Genomic DNA, 17,010 nt, shown 5'->3' with positions numbered 1-17,010 from the left:
AATGGGGGTCTGTCGTATTTTAACAGAGTCGAGAGAAAGAACTTATGGACTTCAGCAAATCAGTAAATGAAGCACGTTCAAAGATGGATGTAGCTCAATCAGAACTTGATATCTATCTCAGTCGTCATAATACTGCAGTGTCTCAGTTAAGTAAAGCCAAAGAAGCTCTACTGACAGCTTCTGAGACTCTCAAAGAAAGGAAAGCTGCAATTGGAGATATAGAGGCAAAACTCCCTCAAACTGAACGTGAGCTAAAGGAGGTAAATCTTTGCTTCTGCATTTCATATGAACATTGTTTATCAACCCTAGTTTTATTTATTTTTATACATGTTTACATACTTATTTTTTTTAATCTCAACATCTGGTGTGACTGATAGATTTTGTTGCTGTTGTTTAGTGTAATCTTCCCCCAAAAGAATGAGGTTAATATTTCAGTACTCTATCTGAGACTGTCAATAAACTATGTTCTCCCCTCAAGTATCGCTATCATTATTTCCCATGGAAATAATTTAAACAAAAGAAAGGTTTTGTTTCCCTAAATGTAAATGTAGACAACTTATGCAGTGATACAGGAAAGTCAAATAAATGTGTGTGTGAACAGATATGCAAGTCAACTGTCGTAGTGTTTTTTTCTATTTTTGAACTTAAGAATATACTTTCTTTGTTGGGACTGCAAGTTGTTGAACTAATCAAGATATCTTAGTTCATCAATCTTCTCTCCTCTCCTTGAGTAAGTAATTTCATAACTTTAATTTCCAAAGCATCATTAGGCAAATTGCAATAGAAGATGCTCTTTGAAGCGAAATGACACTGAAAATAAAGTCTCTTTCGTTTTAGTAAATGCACACTGATTGGTCATCAGAAAACTTCATGGACATGTAGAATTTAAATGTAAATTTAGGTTATATTCAGTTATGACTTCTGTCTTCCTGGTGATTCAGTTTATTTTTGGGTACAAAAATAAAGCTCTATAACTTGAGCTTCTACTTGAAACCAGTATGACTGGTAATAGAGGTAACAATTTAAAACCAGGAAATGAAAGAGAATGTCAGTTGGGAAAATGACTGCTCTAAATTGGTAGACTGAGAAACTGAGAATTAGGATTTTTGTGTACATGTGTGAGGTTTCTCTTTTGTTGGCAGCCTGACATTTTTGTATAGAAATAGTACTGTTCACTCATCATGTTTCCCTTTGTTTCAGAGCTGTGCTTTTGTTTTCCTTGGTTTAATTAGAATAATGAATTATACTATATAACACTATAATTTAACATATATTTGATATATAATAAACTAAATAATAGATTTATTTAGAAAGCAAACCACAGTATTAATCATAGCCATACCCAGTCACCCATATCTAGAATCTTATATTGAGATCTATTTTTGATTAGTGTAAGAATATAAGAATTAGGAAACATTTATGCATAATTATGTGGTACAAAACTGGGATTTCCACAACCCTAGCTCTACTCATTCTATCAAATCAGTGCACTGCTCCTAGGACTATATTGAGGTTGTTCTTACTATTGACGCAGATAATTTATGCCCCCTTTAAAATAGAAAACCCATCCATATTTTTCAAAATCAAAGCAGCAGTGACGGCATAGTTCTGGTTCAGGTGTTTATTATTATTGGCCTTTTCCTATGTTGTAATAAGGGTGTCTGCTTTGGGGATTCATTTTCTTTACTTTCACCTTTAGAAAGAAAAAGAACTTCAGAAACTTACACAAGAAGAAATAAATTTCAAAAGTTTGGTTCGTGATCTTTTCCAAAAAGTTGAAGAAGCAAAGAGTTCCTTAGCAATGACTCGAAGTAGGGGAAAAGTCCTTGATGCAATAATTCAAGAAAAAAAATCTGGCAGAATTCCAGGAATATATGGACGACTGGTAAATTTATTTATAAATAACTATACATTTTTCTCAGACATTGTAATTTTCTTAACATTAAAATAACTGTATATTAAGTTTTTTTTTTAAGCATTTTGCTCTTACACTCAGGCATAGTAAAATTCTTTGTGTTATAGATCCTTTCATATTAAAAGTTAAGGAAGTGCAAGCACAAGTCGCTCAATTGTGTCCACCTCTCTGCAACCCCATGAACTATACAGTCCATGGATTTCTCCAGGCCAGAATACTGGAGTGGTAGCCTTACACTTCTCCAGGGGATCTTCCCAACCCAGGGATCAAATCCAGTTCTCCTGCATTGCAGGCAGCTTCTTTACCCCTGAGCCAAAAGGGAAATCCATTAAAAATTAAGTTTGGGATAGTTATAGTCACTTTAAGAAAACGACCCAATTCTATTGATATACTTAACTACTTTTTTCTTTAAAAAATAAGAATTTGATAAATTATATTCTGAGTTTTATACCATTATACTGAGGGTTGTAGCTAGAGTTTAGGAAAATCCAAAGGATGCTGTCAAAACCTAAGGCTAGGGATAGTGGGTACCTGAAGCTTGAACTCCTGAACCTGAAGAAGGAAGGGAATTTGGCCATGGCTAAAGGTAGCTGGAAGGAAGTGAGGAAAATAAATGTTTCAACCCCATTCATCTATTCTACCATTTCTGGCTGGTGCCTCAGTTTGTCTTCAGCTGGGGAGCCAGAAGAACCAATTAATGCACTCCCTGAGTCGGCCTTCCAGAGAAGGAAGCAGAAGAAGGTGATTCAGAAGGGCAGGTGAAAAGCACCAGCATAGTTGCTTCCATATCTTCATGTCAAAGACTTCTGCCTTAGTTTTTTGAAGATACACAGTTTGGTCCTGTTCCTCTGCTCAAGGAAAAATGAAACTAGTTGGTTAATGCTCCCTGATAGCTAAGTTATTAATAGACAAACAGATTTACTTAGATGGTTTCCAATAATTCAGAGTTTTATTATTCTATAAGTTATTTTGCTTATAACAATTATAGGTTTCAAATCTTCACATTATACATTTTCACTTAAATGTAGTGAAAACAGTTCTGTTCATTTTGTGCTCATTAAAATTTCAGACTCTGTATATCCATAAGTTTATTTTTTAAAGGTGGATAAAAGCCCTAGTAGTGATTGCCTCTGCAGAAGAGAAAGATCGAATGTGAGGGACACTTTAAATTTTTCATTGTATACCATTTTTGTACTTTTGTAAACTGTAGGTAGGTATAGTTCTTCAATTAAATGAAAAATCTGTATAAATAGAAATGATCCTCTGCCTAATTCCCTGCTGATTTGATTGTGCATTGATTTTTCCCCCCCTCCTCTTATTTATTAGGGGGACTTAGGAACAATTGATGAAAAATACGATGTTGCTATTTCATCTTGTTGTCATGCATTAGACTACATTGTTGTTGATTCTATTGATACAGCCCAAGAATGTGTAAACTTCCTTAAAAGACAAAATATTGGAGTTGCAACCTTCATAGGTTTGGATAAGGTGGGTATTTATTTATAATCTACCTGTATTTTAGTTTTTAAGTGCCAGGTGTTGATTGATTTTGAATCCTAGGTTTTTCTTCATAGTTGCTTCAGTGAACCACCTAATAGGTTTTGAGGATTATATTAGGCTCTAGGGGTTACATTGTTGTGAGAAAAAAAAACTTGTACTACCTCCCCTAAAGTAATATGCATTCTTATGTTGGAGTGACTGGTAGTTTGGTATGCTAACTTCTATCTTCAATAACTACTTTTTTAAAAAATAGAGAGAAAAACACTTAAATATAATTCACAATCGTAAAATTCATTATTTTAAAATAATTTAGTTCAATGGATTTTAGTACATTCACAGAATTGATTGTTCTACCATGACCACTGTCTAATTCCGAAATATTCATTACCCCAAGAAAGGAACCCCATACGCCTGAGCAATCACTACCCTTGTTCTCCCACCCTCCTGCAACCTTTAACTGACTTTGTCTCTAGGTTTATGTATTCTGGACATTGTGTATAAATGAAATAACATAATATGTAGCCTTTTGTTTATGACTTCTTCTACTTGGTGTTCAAAGTTCATCCATAATGGAACTTTCCTGGTGGTTCAGCAGTTAGGACTGTGCTTCCACTGCAAGTGGCAGAGATTTGATCCCTTTTATGGGAACTAAGATCCAGTTCCCTGTCCGCTCTTTTTTTTTAAAAAAAAGTTCATGTTGCATCATCAGCACTTTAATCCTTTTTATTGCCAAATGCTCTTCCCTTTTCCATTATGTTCTGTAGCACATTTTGTTTATCCATTCATCAATTGGTGGACATTTGTGTTGTTTCCGTGTTTAGGCTGTTTATGGTTAATACTGCCACGAATGTTCATGTACACAGGTTTTTGTACACCAACTTTTCGTGTGCTTATTTATTGGCCATTTCTTTATCTTCTGTTCAGATTCTTATTCGTTAATTGGTTTGTCTTACTGTTGTAAGAGTTCTTTATATATTTTGGATATAAGTCTTATCAGATACACGGTTTGCAAATATTTTCTCCCATTTTGTGAGCCATCTTTTCACGTTAGATAGCAGTCTATTTACTTTTGGTTGCTTGGGTACTGGGTGTCATATCTAAGAAGCTACCGTGTAATCCTAATGTCAGGGTGATTTACTTTCTCTGTTTTATGAGCTTTAGAGCTTTGGGTTTTACATTTAGTTCTTTAATCCATGTTAATTTTATAAAGTGGGGGGGTCAAGCTACTCTTTGGGCTATTGGGTTGTTCTGACACCTTTTATATTCTTTCCCCATTGAATTTTCTTGGCATGCTCGTCAAAAAACCAACCAATCATAAATGTAAGAGTTTATTTCTGGCCTCTTATTTATGTCTTGACTTCGCATTGATATCACACTGTCTTGATCACTGTAGATTTGTAATCTCATTTTCAGATTATTTATTGCTAGTGTATAGAAATACAGTTTCTACATATTGATCTTATGTTCTGCAGCTTTGCTGAATTCATGTTAGTTTTAATAGTTTTTTCATGTGAGGATTCCTCAGAATTTTAATATATATAAGATCAGATCATCTGTGAATAGAGATAATTTTATATCTTTTTCTTAAATAACAATATTGTTATGTAGATAACTAAGAACTTTGTATACATATTCTTATGTTTAACATGTGTATTCTATAATGTGTAACGTGTATTCTGTAAAGGATACCTAAAGAAACATCTTTTTTTTCTTTTTTTTTAGATGGCAGTGTGGGCAAAGAAAATGACCAAAATTCAAACTCCTGAGAATACTCCTCGGTTATTTGATTTAGTAAAAGTAAAAGATGGGGCAATTCGCCAAGCTTTTTACTTTGCCTTACGGGATACTTTAGTAGCTGACAGCTTAGATCAAGCCACACGAGTAGCTTATCAAAAAGATAGAAGATGGAGAGTGGTAACATTACAAGGGCAAATCATAGAACAGTCAGGTAATAGTTTTTTCCTTTGCTATTGAGTCTCGTTAATCCTTTTGGGGGGATACATACATGTAAGTCTGACTTCTCTGTTCTCTAGGTACAATGACTGGCGGTGGAAGCAAAGTAATGAAAGGAAGGATGGGTTCATCAGTTGTTGTTGAAATCTCAGAAGAAGAGGTCAGAAATTATAGTCGAGACATTTTTGTTAAAGCAGCTTTATTGATACATAACATACTATAGAACATTCTACTATTTTAAACGTACTGTAGTCATATTTTCAATTAACAGGTTGAACTTGCTATAAATGGCTAGTGTATAAGCTGTGGGATTTCATATGAAGCCTGTTAAAGTTCTAAAAGTATGTTAATTAAAAAGTATGTACTCAGCATACATATCTTTTTCTGTTATCACACTTGGATCATATAATTTATTTCACTATTAACTTACTGTTTGATGTTTGTTTCTTCACAGTTACTGCTGTATTACATAATTATCTTTTGTATTTCAAAATAATGACTTAAATTGTAAATATAGCAAAGACTTCTGATATGTTTCCAGATTTTTATCTCAAAATACTTTGTTTCCAGAAGTAAAATAGAATGTCAAAATGCCCAAAAGAACCTGTGTTCCATTATCACAATCAGAACACTATACTACTTTCTTCCTTAAAGTTCTGAAGTAGTTTATATTCTTCCTCTTAAATATTTGGATAGTATACCTTCACTATAATTGATTATACAACACTTAAAATTGCCTTTTCACCTGAATCTATGATGCAGAAGTTAGTTGACCATCTCCTAAGCATTAGGTTTTAGAATTGGAACTGGGGTGTTTGGTGTGTTTCTAGCCTTTTTTTTTAATTGGAAGATAATTGCTTTACAGTGTTGTGTTGGTTTCTGCCGTACATCAGCATGAATCAGCAGTGCGTATACATGTGTCCCCTCCCTCTTGAACCTCCCTCCCTGATCATAAATTTGGGTTTTCATCATTTCATAAATTGCTGTTAATCTGAAATAACTCTTGTTGGAGTAAACTTAATTCACTGGTATTTTTCTTTGTAGGTAAATAAAATGGAATCACAGCTGCAGAGAGACTCTCAAAAAGCAGTGCAAATTCAGGAACAGAAAGTACAACTGGAAGAAGCAATACTTAGGTTAAGGCATAGTGAACGAGAAATGAGGAATACACTAGAAAAGTTTTCTGCAAGCATCCAGGTACCTTTTTACCAATATTAACTGAAACTGTTGGAATTCAACAGCAATTTGGCAGAAGCATTTTATTGTTTGCTTATAATTTTTAAAATATAAAGGGGAGGGGGAGGTTGGGTTAGGGTCTGTTGATTGTTGTTTCCTTGAGTACTAATAGATAAATGTCCTGTCATAATGTTGCTCCAGCCATAGCTATTTCTGGTTTCCATTTGGACCTGACAGAAATGTGTCTTCCTGTAACAATGACCCTTTATTTTATTCTCCTTACAAAGTGGAAAGTTTTCTTAATTATAAAAAAGCAATGCATGCCCACAGTCTCTTTAAAAAAACAAAACCAGGAAAGTTTTTAGAAAATACGCAAAAGATTATCACCTTCAGTTTTTGTGTACGGCCTTTAACTTTTAGTGGCAGTATCAAGTTTGCGTGTATGTGTTTACGTATGTGGTAGATGTTGATATACCTACTAAATTTGCATATGGATTTTTATAGTCTTATAGTAACTTTTCTTCACTCAGTAATTAGCTTCCTTTTCAACAAATGTAAATTTAATTTGTGTGCAATTATATTGACATAGTTTGTACCATAGTTTGATAAAGGTTTTTCTGTGTTGGCTGTGTACACCACTATGTTTTAAATATTCTTGTTAGGCATACCTTAATATGCTCATCCAATTATTTCCTTAGTGCTAAAATTATAATTATCACCCAGTATGTGTACAATGTTTTTTAAAAAGCACATGGTGCATAATGCCAAATTGTTCTTGAAAAGTTCTAATTCATTTACTACTGGTAGCATATACAAATAATTTTTCTAAGTAGTCTTCAATATTTTCTAAGTTTGCTACACGGATGTCCTAAAAAATAGCATTTAACTTGTCTTTGTAATGAATTTATACATTTCATAATGTTTTGTTGGCCATTTTCAATTTTTGTATTTATTGTTTGTTTTCTGCCCTTTCTTGTTAGTTTTTGTGTTTTTCTTAAAGATTTTAAGTACCTTTTTTAATTTAAAATGTTTAAAGCAAATATTATTTTTTGTAAGTTAAAATACTTGCCTTGAATTTTAAAACATTCTGTAGCGTTTATCAGAGCAAGAAGAATATTTGAATGTCCAAGTTAAGGAACTTGAAGCTAATGTACTTGCTACAGTCCCTGACAAAAAACAGCAGAAATTGCTTGAAGAAAATGTCAATGCTTTCAAGACAGGTATGTTTAAATACAGACTTTTTCCCCTATATTGTCAAAAACAGGTTTGTAATATTTGTAATGTTTAAGATCACAATTTGTAGAATAAAAAATAGTAGGGTATATATATTACATTCAAGTGACCACTGTTATACGGTTTTTATTTTTATTTCATCCTCAGAAGGTTATAAAGTAAGTACTAATAAATTAAGTATGTCATTTGACAGATAAGAAAACTGAGGCACAGAATGGTTTATATAATTTGCTCAAGGTCACATAATGTATGGTGGTGATACAGGAATTCAGGATGAAGGCAATCTGATTCCAATACCTGTGCTGTTAATGAGAACTTAAAGAACATATATTTTTCTTTCCAGAACTTTTTTCTTCCTCTATATATAAACATGTAAGTGTTCTACCAAAGTTACTCAACAAGAAAGGGAATTAGTTCATAGGCTCATAGTCAGAATTGGCTTTGACATTAAAACCCTCTGGCCGTGTACTTGAGTAGCCCACTTCTATTTCCATGTTCAGGTCATCTAGTCACTCAGTCATATCCAACTCTTTGTGTGACCCCGTGGTCCTCCTCTGTCCGTGGGATTCTCCAAGCAAGAATACTGGAATGGGTTGCCAGTTCCTTCTCCAGGGGATCTTGACCCAGAAATCAAACTGAGGTCTCCCACATCGTAGGCAGATTCTTTACCATCTGAGCCACCAGGGAAGCCCACTTCATGTTGGCTTCAGTTAAATGTACATAGGTGTCATCTTAGTACAGGAGGAGGTAACTCTGAGTTTCGCAGTGTTTCAGTGACCCCAGGAAACACAGCCTTCATCACATCAAGAAAGACCCTTTTTACAGTCTGGTTCATGAGCAAAGGAAGACAAATACTGATTGTTCATCCATAAGTATTAGATGGACTAGAATTGGAGCGATTATCAAAATTTTTTAAAAAATTAGGGACTTTTCTTCCAAAAGAAAAAGAAGTGAAAAGATTGTAAGCAGACAGATGTCCACTGTGCACATTGCATATTAATATAAACCTGTATTTTTTATTTTTGTAGTCATATTTATTTATACTGAGGTATTCACACAAAAAAGTATCTGCTACTGACCAAGCTTTGTTTTAGATGCTATTGATCAAGCTGTGAACAAAATAAAGTCCCTCTTTTCAAGGAATTCACCCTTAAGAGATAAGGAAACTAAGCAAATAGATCACATACTATAACAGGTGGAACTAGGTGATAAAAGGAAAACCAGGAAAATGGTACCGGATGGGGATTCAGATAGACACAGTGGTTAGACAGGCTACTGCTAGAGATTTGAGCAGAGAGCCAAGGAAAGTATGAGTGCAAATGTGGGAGAAGAGCATTCCAGGAAGAATGTAGAGACCCTAGGGCAGGAAGTAGTATGTCAGAAGTTTCTAACAAGGAATCCCTAGAATTAACTGATAGAGTAATCCAGATAATGTAGAGCCTCATAGGCCATGTCTCCAGGGGAAATTAAAAGCCATTGCAGAGTGATATACAGGGAGGTGACATAACCTGACAGGGCCTTTTTTTCCCTTGCATTTATTTTGGATTTGTATTTTGTTCTTGCAGACACAGACTTCACCCTACTCCTCCTTCCCCAGGGTACCTACAGTGTTTGTTACTGCTTTCATGGAACCTAGTGGTCAAACAAAAAATAAATCTTTGTCATTTATAACAACACTCTCATTGAGAGACTACAAGAATTTGTATTTAGTTTGAAAAGGACTCCTTGACTTTGTTAGGAGCCCTATATATATATATATATATATTATATCTCCTCTCGTGGAAGTACTGGTTATTATTAGTAGGCTTTCTTAATGTCTGATATGGAAGCCCACTTATGCAAGCATATCTTTAAGATTAAATATTTCATTTTACATTAATTTAGATTTTAAAAATCTGGCAAATGTGTGGAGAATAAAAGGAGCAAGCTGGTGTAAAATGGTGACTTTGAAATTATAAATTACATTATGTCCATTTTCCCCTCCTATTTCTAACAGACATGCTACTATAAATAGGCAGGGAAATTTAATGCATTTTAGGTACTTTAAAATAAGGAAAATGATGTTCTGAAGAGTGGAACCCTTTCCAGTTGCGTACTTGGTCCATCCCAGTGTAAGTCACGATGCCATGACCCCACAGCAGCTAGTACTCTACCCCACAAGGGAGCTAAGCACACAGACTCGTCACTGTTAGCAAAACAATTCTTTCAATAAATATAGTATCTTTAAGGGAGAGGGGAGAGTTAGAAGACTAAAAGGGGCAGGGTTTTGTTTAGCTTTTTTTTTTTTTTTTTTTTTTTAAATCAAGTTGTGATCTCAGAAATACAAAAAATAGACATTGTAATTAAACTCACTAGATGAGCTTTTAAAATCAGACTAAAGAATTCTCTGATAAATGTGGAACAAAAAGATAATTGTAAAACGTGGAGAATATTGAAATTCCCTCTTACCTAACAGAATAGACAGTCAAGAGGAAACAATAGTTAAGTCTTTTCCTCTCAGCAAATCCTATCTGCTTTCTCCTATGCTAAATGCTACATACCTCCCACAGAAGCTTTATGGGAGTTTCTTTCTATAAGTTGGCACTGTATCTGCTTCCTTTCTAGTCATACGTGTAGATAGCTTGAACCCCTTACCTTTTTGCCACCTTTCATCTTTGCTACATCATAATGATTAGGGTTCAGATATGGAGAACAGAATCCACTCTAGCTAGTGTAAATAGGATTTTTGGTGCAGGAATGTGCATTTAAGAGAGAAAATGATTGTTTATAGGATCATTGTGATAACTTAAATTCTAGGTTAAACGCTAAGAATAATTTCCAGAGCTACTCTGCAAAACCATGAAAGAAACTATACTGCCTCTTCTACAATTGAAAAGCCATCTCTCAAAGTAGGAAGATGACACTGTAACTGCCAACAGCAGAAGCACATTGTTACCTGTCATAATCCACCCCGGTCCGTCAAAGTTAATGCCATTGCCTGTCAGTTTTCACAAAACTCTTGACAGAACATCAGAGCCTCTACTGCCACCAAGAAAACTTTTCCATGACTTCCAGCAGAAACATGCTCAGTTCATCACTTTTGCCATCCAAATTGTATGAATTTTTCTTGATAGAATGGACTTAAATTTATGTCTAAACACTAGGTACAAGGAAATCTAGGAAGTGTGTAACTTAAGAGACTTCTGTGCCACAGAGAAAAGTGCCACTTTATTCTATCTCCCCCACTTTGTTATAGAGAATTCGAGGGTTAGCATAATTAAATAACACCACCAGTCTGTAGTTGGGTACAGAGTCTAAGGGTAAAAAATCATTATGAGACAAATAGTCAAAGTACCCTATAAACTTCTGTAAAGAGCTTCACAGTATGAAGCCATTAAGAAATATGGGTTATGTTCACAGCTGAGCCAGAGAATTAACTATATGTTGTTGTAACACCATTTGTTTTCATATAGGGCATTCTGGTTTTGTGTTTGGGGTTTTGCTTTGTTTTTGAGGCCCTTTTCCTCAAATGTTTAAAGTTTCTTTTGCATGCATCAGGTTAAGTTGTATTGACTGAAGAAATTTATTGAATGCATCTAACAAATGATGATTAGTGTGTAGAAACACAAATTAATTTTACTTTTTTTATCCCCCAGAGTATAACAATGTGGCTGAGAGAGCTGGTAAAGTGGAAGCTGAGGTTAAAAGGTTACACAATATCATCGTAGAAATCAATAACCATAAACTCAAGGCCCAACAAGACAAACTTGATAAAATAAATAAACAATTAGATGAATGTGCTTCTGCTATTACTAAGGCACAAGTGGCAATCAAGACTGCTGACAGGTAGAGTTTGCATACTACCCTGTCTTCCTCTTCCCTACATCACACTGAAACGGGGATTAATATTTAAATTTAATGTCTAATAAATGTTTCCTGTTGCTTTTTAAGATCTGACATTGTTACCTAGTAGGATTTTAATAGGTGGAGGCCAATAATAAACATTTATCATATGATTAGTTTGTAAAAACTGATAAAACAGGTATGGCTTACCAAAATGTGGTTATGTAACTCCCCAGTTGTGAGGACATAGAAGTTAGAGTTTCATTTCTCTGGTTTAGAGGATTAGATGGTGATTCATTTAAATAGATCTAGGTCTTAGGAGAATAAGGAGGATGAGAACTATTAGCATAATTGTTTTAGTAACTGAAAATTTTAATTAGATTATTCCATTGTCCCAAAAAGTTTTTAATACATTCATAATACAGGTCTTGTTTTAGAGTATTAAAGTATTCTAAAATAAAGCACAGTATGTATACAGTGTTGAAATGTAAACAGCTGTTTGTCTTAGAATTACAAATTGGTTGCATAGTGATTATCTGGTCATTCAGTTACTGCAGTGTCCTTTGTTAAAAGGCGCTAATTAATAAGCAGTGTTTTACCTAAACACAGGTATCAGTCACGGGGGAAAAACAGTTGTGTGCGTGTGTCATTGTCATCCCTGTTGTCCTTTGTCCCATTTCCTCCCCTCACTCTACCCAAAACACTTACTTTCCCTCACTTGAACCAGGAAGTAATTTACTTGAAGGTATAGTTTCAAGAGTTAAAGATTTAAGAACCTCCAGTCTGAGAAGAAAATGACAAGACTATAATAATTGAATGGACAATTTTGCTTCATAGTCTTAAGATTGAATGAAACTAAAATTTTATATAAGGAACTTTCATTAATTTATATTGAGAGTTTAATAAAATATACAACATCCCACAAATGTTTGTGCAAACATAAAAATCAATCGAAAAATTTTTAGTAAAACATAAGTTGTGTTTTTTTTAAACATAAGTTTTTAAATCTGTGATTGAAAACAGTGTCACATTAATGTCATGAAAAGTTTTTAATATAAGATTTTGCTTGTTTAGAAATCTTAAAAAAGCACAAGACAGTGTCTTACGTACAGAGAAAGAAATAAAAGATACTGAGAAAGAAGTAGATGACTTAACAACAGAGCTAAAAAGTCTTGAAGACAAAGCAGCAGAGGTTGTAAAGAATACAAATGATGCAGAGGTAAGATGGGGAGAGGGTGCTGTTTGAAGCAGTAGAGAATTATGGATAACATCAGTACCTTGTGTAGTAAGCATTCAGTAGGTTACACTTATGTTAACTTCCATCTGTGTAATAAAAATGACCATTTTAACTTTCTGTAAATAAAAACATTTTCTTTAAAGTGAAAGAGGCATGAGGCGAGAGTGCTGACTTCATCTTTGTAATGTGAAAATCCCTATTCTGAGATCATATCTATAGCAGCTCTTTTTGTTTTCTAGGCATCCTTACCAGAAATTCAGAAAGAACATCGAAACCTACTTCAAGAACTAAAAGTAATTCAGGAAAATGAACATGCTCTCCAAAAAGATGCACTTAGTATTAAGTTGAAACTTGAACAAATAGATGGTCACATTGGTGAACATAATTCTAAAATAAAATATTGGCAAAAAGAGGTGAGAATTGTTGGTCAAGTGTAAATTTAAAATACCCTTTATGAAAAAAGTTGGGGTTTGTGTTTTTGAAGTATGTTGTAATTCTTAATTTCAGGCTATATAATCACATCTCAGGTTAACAAAATGAACAGTATATAGGAGTTATTATATACAGAAAAATAAGAGTAATGGTTAGAATTAGTCAACATTTTCATCCCAGGGCTGATATAGACATTGAACATGAACACTTGAGCACAACAACTATTTTTTTTTTAAGTCCTTTGAAAAATAGTTGATATACAAATGAGTCACCACTTCTTCTTATATACGTCGTTCTGATAGGTAATTTGTCTTAAATTTGTGAGTTTTTTTTTTTTAATATATTTGGCTGTCAGGTCCTAGTTGCTCCATGCAGGATCTCTTATCACAGTGCATGAACTCACTAGCTGTTGCACCTGGGCTTAGTTGCTCTGTAGCATGTGGAATGCTCATTTCCCATCCAGGAACCGAACCCACATCCCCTGCATTGCAAGGCAGCCTCTTAACCCCTGGACCACCAGTGAAGTCCCTGGGAGGTTTTTTTTGAAACAATGAATTATAACACTGCATTTTCTAATATTCATCCAACTTTGTAGATTTCAAAAATAACACTGCATCCCATAGAAGATAATCACGTTGAAAAGGTTCCAGTTCTAAGCCCAGAAGAGCTTGAAGCAATCAAGAACCCAGATTCTATAACAAATCAAATCGCAGTTTTGGAAGCCCAGTGTCATGAAATGAAACCAAATCTTGGCGCCATTGCAGAGTATAAAAAGAAGGTACAAGTAAACGACTCATATGTAATGGTCAGAAAGTCTCTTCAGTCCTTAGCCTAAATTGTTAAGCCTTTATTATATAATTAGCAGTTTTAATTCTCATGTGAAATGTATACCATGTTTTTCTCATATTCTTTTCATAGGAAGAATTATATTTACAACGGGTAGCAGAATTGGATGAAATTACTAATGAAAGAGATAATTTTAGACAGGCATATGAAGATCTTCGAAAACAAAGACTTAATGAATTCATGGCAGGTTTTTATATAATAACAAATAAATTAAAGGAAAATTACCAAATGCTTACTTTGGGAGGCGATGCTGAGCTGGACCTTGTAGACAGCATGGATCCTTTCTCTGAAGGAATCACGTTCAGGTTTGTAATGATGCCATATACCAAGTTTTGGATTTTTCTGTTAACATCTCTGTACATATTCCCCAAGCTTAGTATTTTTTAGGGGTGGGATATGACAGTTAAGTCTACAGTGTATTTTATTTGATAAATACTAGTTTGCCTACAGGTTTCCTGTGTAGCTCAGCTGGTAAAGAATCCACCTGCAATGCAGGAGACCCTGGTTCAGCTCATTGGTCAGCAAGTTCCCCTGGAGAAGGGATAGGCTACCCACTCCAGTATTCATGGGAAACAGGAAGACTAGCAAGAATTACTTACTGATCTACTGTTTAAATCTTAAATTTTTGTTGGGTGTTCTTATGTGTTCATCCTCCAATAATATTTTTATAAAATAACCCACCAATAATTTATATTTATGAAAAAGCAAGTTAGGTATTTCCAAGGAAGGTGGTAGAAGCCAATTACAGGAAACAAATCATGGAGTCTTAATTTAGTTTTACAAGTAATTTAAATGACAAGATTTTCTTAATTATTTCAGTGTTCGACCACCTAAGAAAAGTTGGAAGAAGATCTTCAACCTTTCAGGAGGAGAGAAAACACTTAGTTCATTGGCTTTAGTGTTTGCTCTTCATCACTATAAACCCACTCCCCTCTACTTCATGGATGAGATTGACGCAGCCCTTGATTTCAAAAATGTTTCTATTGTTGCATTTTACATATATGTAAGTAATCATTTAGAGCTTTTCATTCTGAGAATTGTGTGTGTTCCCTAAACGTTACACAAGGAATTCTATGGATTCTTTCGAGCTTTTGCCATTCTCTACTCCCATGGTATTAAAGGAGACCACTTTATTTGAGTGAAATAGTTCCATTTTGGTAAAGTAAAATATAAATGTAAATTAGTAGCAGAAACACAGGTAGAACTTTTTTCTTTTCCCAGATCTTTTTTCTACTAGAAGACTTCTACTAGGCAACTATCCTTCCAAATACCTGAGTTGTTCTCTAACCCAGATACTATCTCATGAATTATCCATGTTGTCATTCTTGTTCATATTAATTATCAATGTGATGTTCAATTTATTGCCTAAGAAATATTTTAGGGAAGTAAAGTTAGATCTTTATTATGATTCATATATTTACATATATATGTATACTTTTTCTAATTTATTCTGTTTTTTCTCTTTAGGAACAAACAAAAAACGCCCAGTTCATAATAATTTCTCTTCGAAATAATATGTTTGAGATTTCAGATAGACTTATTGGAATTTACAAGACATACAATATAACAAAAAGCGTTGCAGTAAACCCAAAAGAAATTGCATCTAAAGGACTTTGCTAAACTTGCTTAATCTGAAGATTTTTCAAAATCTTACCATAGATTCAACATATTGTATTTACTTTCTATTTGTAAAGGTTATAAATTATATAAAATACCTATTCTTAAATTGTATCATAGTCTCTATTTTATGCTCTTAATTAAGAGATGTTACAAGTTTAATAAAATATTCTCTATATGCCTGTTTCTAGGAGATTGTAAGAATCTGACAATTTTGTAAGTGGCAAACTATGGAGAAAATAAGATGCCTGGACAGTCAGATAACTTCCCCTTAGTTCCACAGTGCTACCTGCAGAGTTAGAAATACATTCTTGATGAACAGTACAGTTGTAAACTAAATCATGTTAAACCAGTCATTCTGAATTGTAAGAATGAGAATTTGAATATTATACATTCTTAAACTAATGTGCTTGACTGTTTAAACACTTGTGAAAGGGCCAGCAAATGTCTGAAATAACTTGAGTGGGTTGAAAAAGAAAAATACCCACTATAGTTGGGTATTTAAGAATGATTTAAGTGTATAAGGGTTAATTTCTTTTGTATAAATGGAAATTAGGTTGCAGTACTGTTTGTCCATCAAGTTGTAAAAGGCTTTCTTGTTACTGTGTTACACTGCATTAGCTCAAGAATATACTACTGGAAATAAGATGGCAACCACTTCATTTTCAGAAAAAATCCTGGTATTGAATCAGAAGTCTGGTCTAAGCTATTCAGTTACTAGATAGAGAGCCTGAGAATTAAAATTTAAAATAACCTTGTTAATAAAATAACCTTGTTATTCATAGTGCATTATTGTTTAGGTACTAAAACCCAACAAAGACAGTCTATATCATAATCAGTAAGATGTAAATACATTAGCATGGACTTAAATAAAGTAAGATCTAAAATTCAAGTATGGTCATTTGTTTATAAAGTCCAAGATTATACAAGGGGAAGGTAACTAGAAAAAAGTATCAGTATAATCAAGGTCTTTTCATTGGTGAGAACAGAGATGAATTTAATATTTTTATATTTTCATAACTAATAGATAAGTGTAGTGCTTTTAAAAAGTTAAAGTATGCCCATAGCCCATAAGAAAATTCCAAAGCAACCACCTCTGAGTTTCAGCACCTTACTAAGCCACTCAATGCAAAGATCCAAATGAGTTTATTACAATGTAAACTTTTGTTACACATAAAAACTTAGAAATATTTCAAGATTATATACTTTAAATTTTACAATCTCATCCTCAAAAATACAAAACAGAAGAGCATGGAAAAGTCAGTTACTTGTATATTGG

At 33.8% G+C, this 17,010-nt stretch overlaps 1 protein-coding gene across 1 annotated transcript in view; it reads left to right on the top strand.

Annotated features, from left to right (window-relative positions):
* SMC4 (structural maintenance of chromosomes 4) overlaps nt 1-15,845 on the top strand; it is a 31,739-nt gene extending 15,894 nt beyond the window's left edge. The window contains exons 11-24 of the mRNA XM_065943599.1: nt 27-260; nt 1,700-1,885; nt 3,242-3,403; nt 5,138-5,363; nt 5,449-5,528; nt 6,413-6,565; nt 7,638-7,764; nt 11,413-11,602; nt 12,674-12,818; nt 13,076-13,249; nt 13,864-14,046; nt 14,187-14,419; nt 14,934-15,117; nt 15,582-15,845. Coding sequence (XP_065799671.1) covers nt 27-260; nt 1,700-1,885; nt 3,242-3,403; nt 5,138-5,363; nt 5,449-5,528; nt 6,413-6,565; nt 7,638-7,764; nt 11,413-11,602; nt 12,674-12,818; nt 13,076-13,249; nt 13,864-14,046; nt 14,187-14,419; nt 14,934-15,117; nt 15,582-15,734 — 2,430 coding nt within the window. The 3' untranslated portion in view covers nt 15,735-15,845. The remainder of the gene's footprint in view (nt 1-26; nt 261-1,699; nt 1,886-3,241; nt 3,404-5,137; nt 5,364-5,448; nt 5,529-6,412; nt 6,566-7,637; nt 7,765-11,412; nt 11,603-12,673; nt 12,819-13,075; nt 13,250-13,863; nt 14,047-14,186; nt 14,420-14,933; nt 15,118-15,581) is intronic.
* The last annotated feature ends 1,165 nt before the right edge of the window (nt 15,846-17,010 follow it).

The sequence above is a fragment of the Muntiacus reevesi genome, chromosome 8 (assembly GCF_963930625.1).
Source record: "Muntiacus reevesi chromosome 8, mMunRee1.1, whole genome shotgun sequence".
In the NCBI taxonomy this organism is placed as follows: Eukaryota; Metazoa; Chordata; class Mammalia; order Artiodactyla; family Cervidae; genus Muntiacus; species Muntiacus reevesi.
The sequence above is the reverse complement of the archived record's forward strand: the minus strand, read 5'-3'. Positions and strand labels throughout refer to the sequence as shown.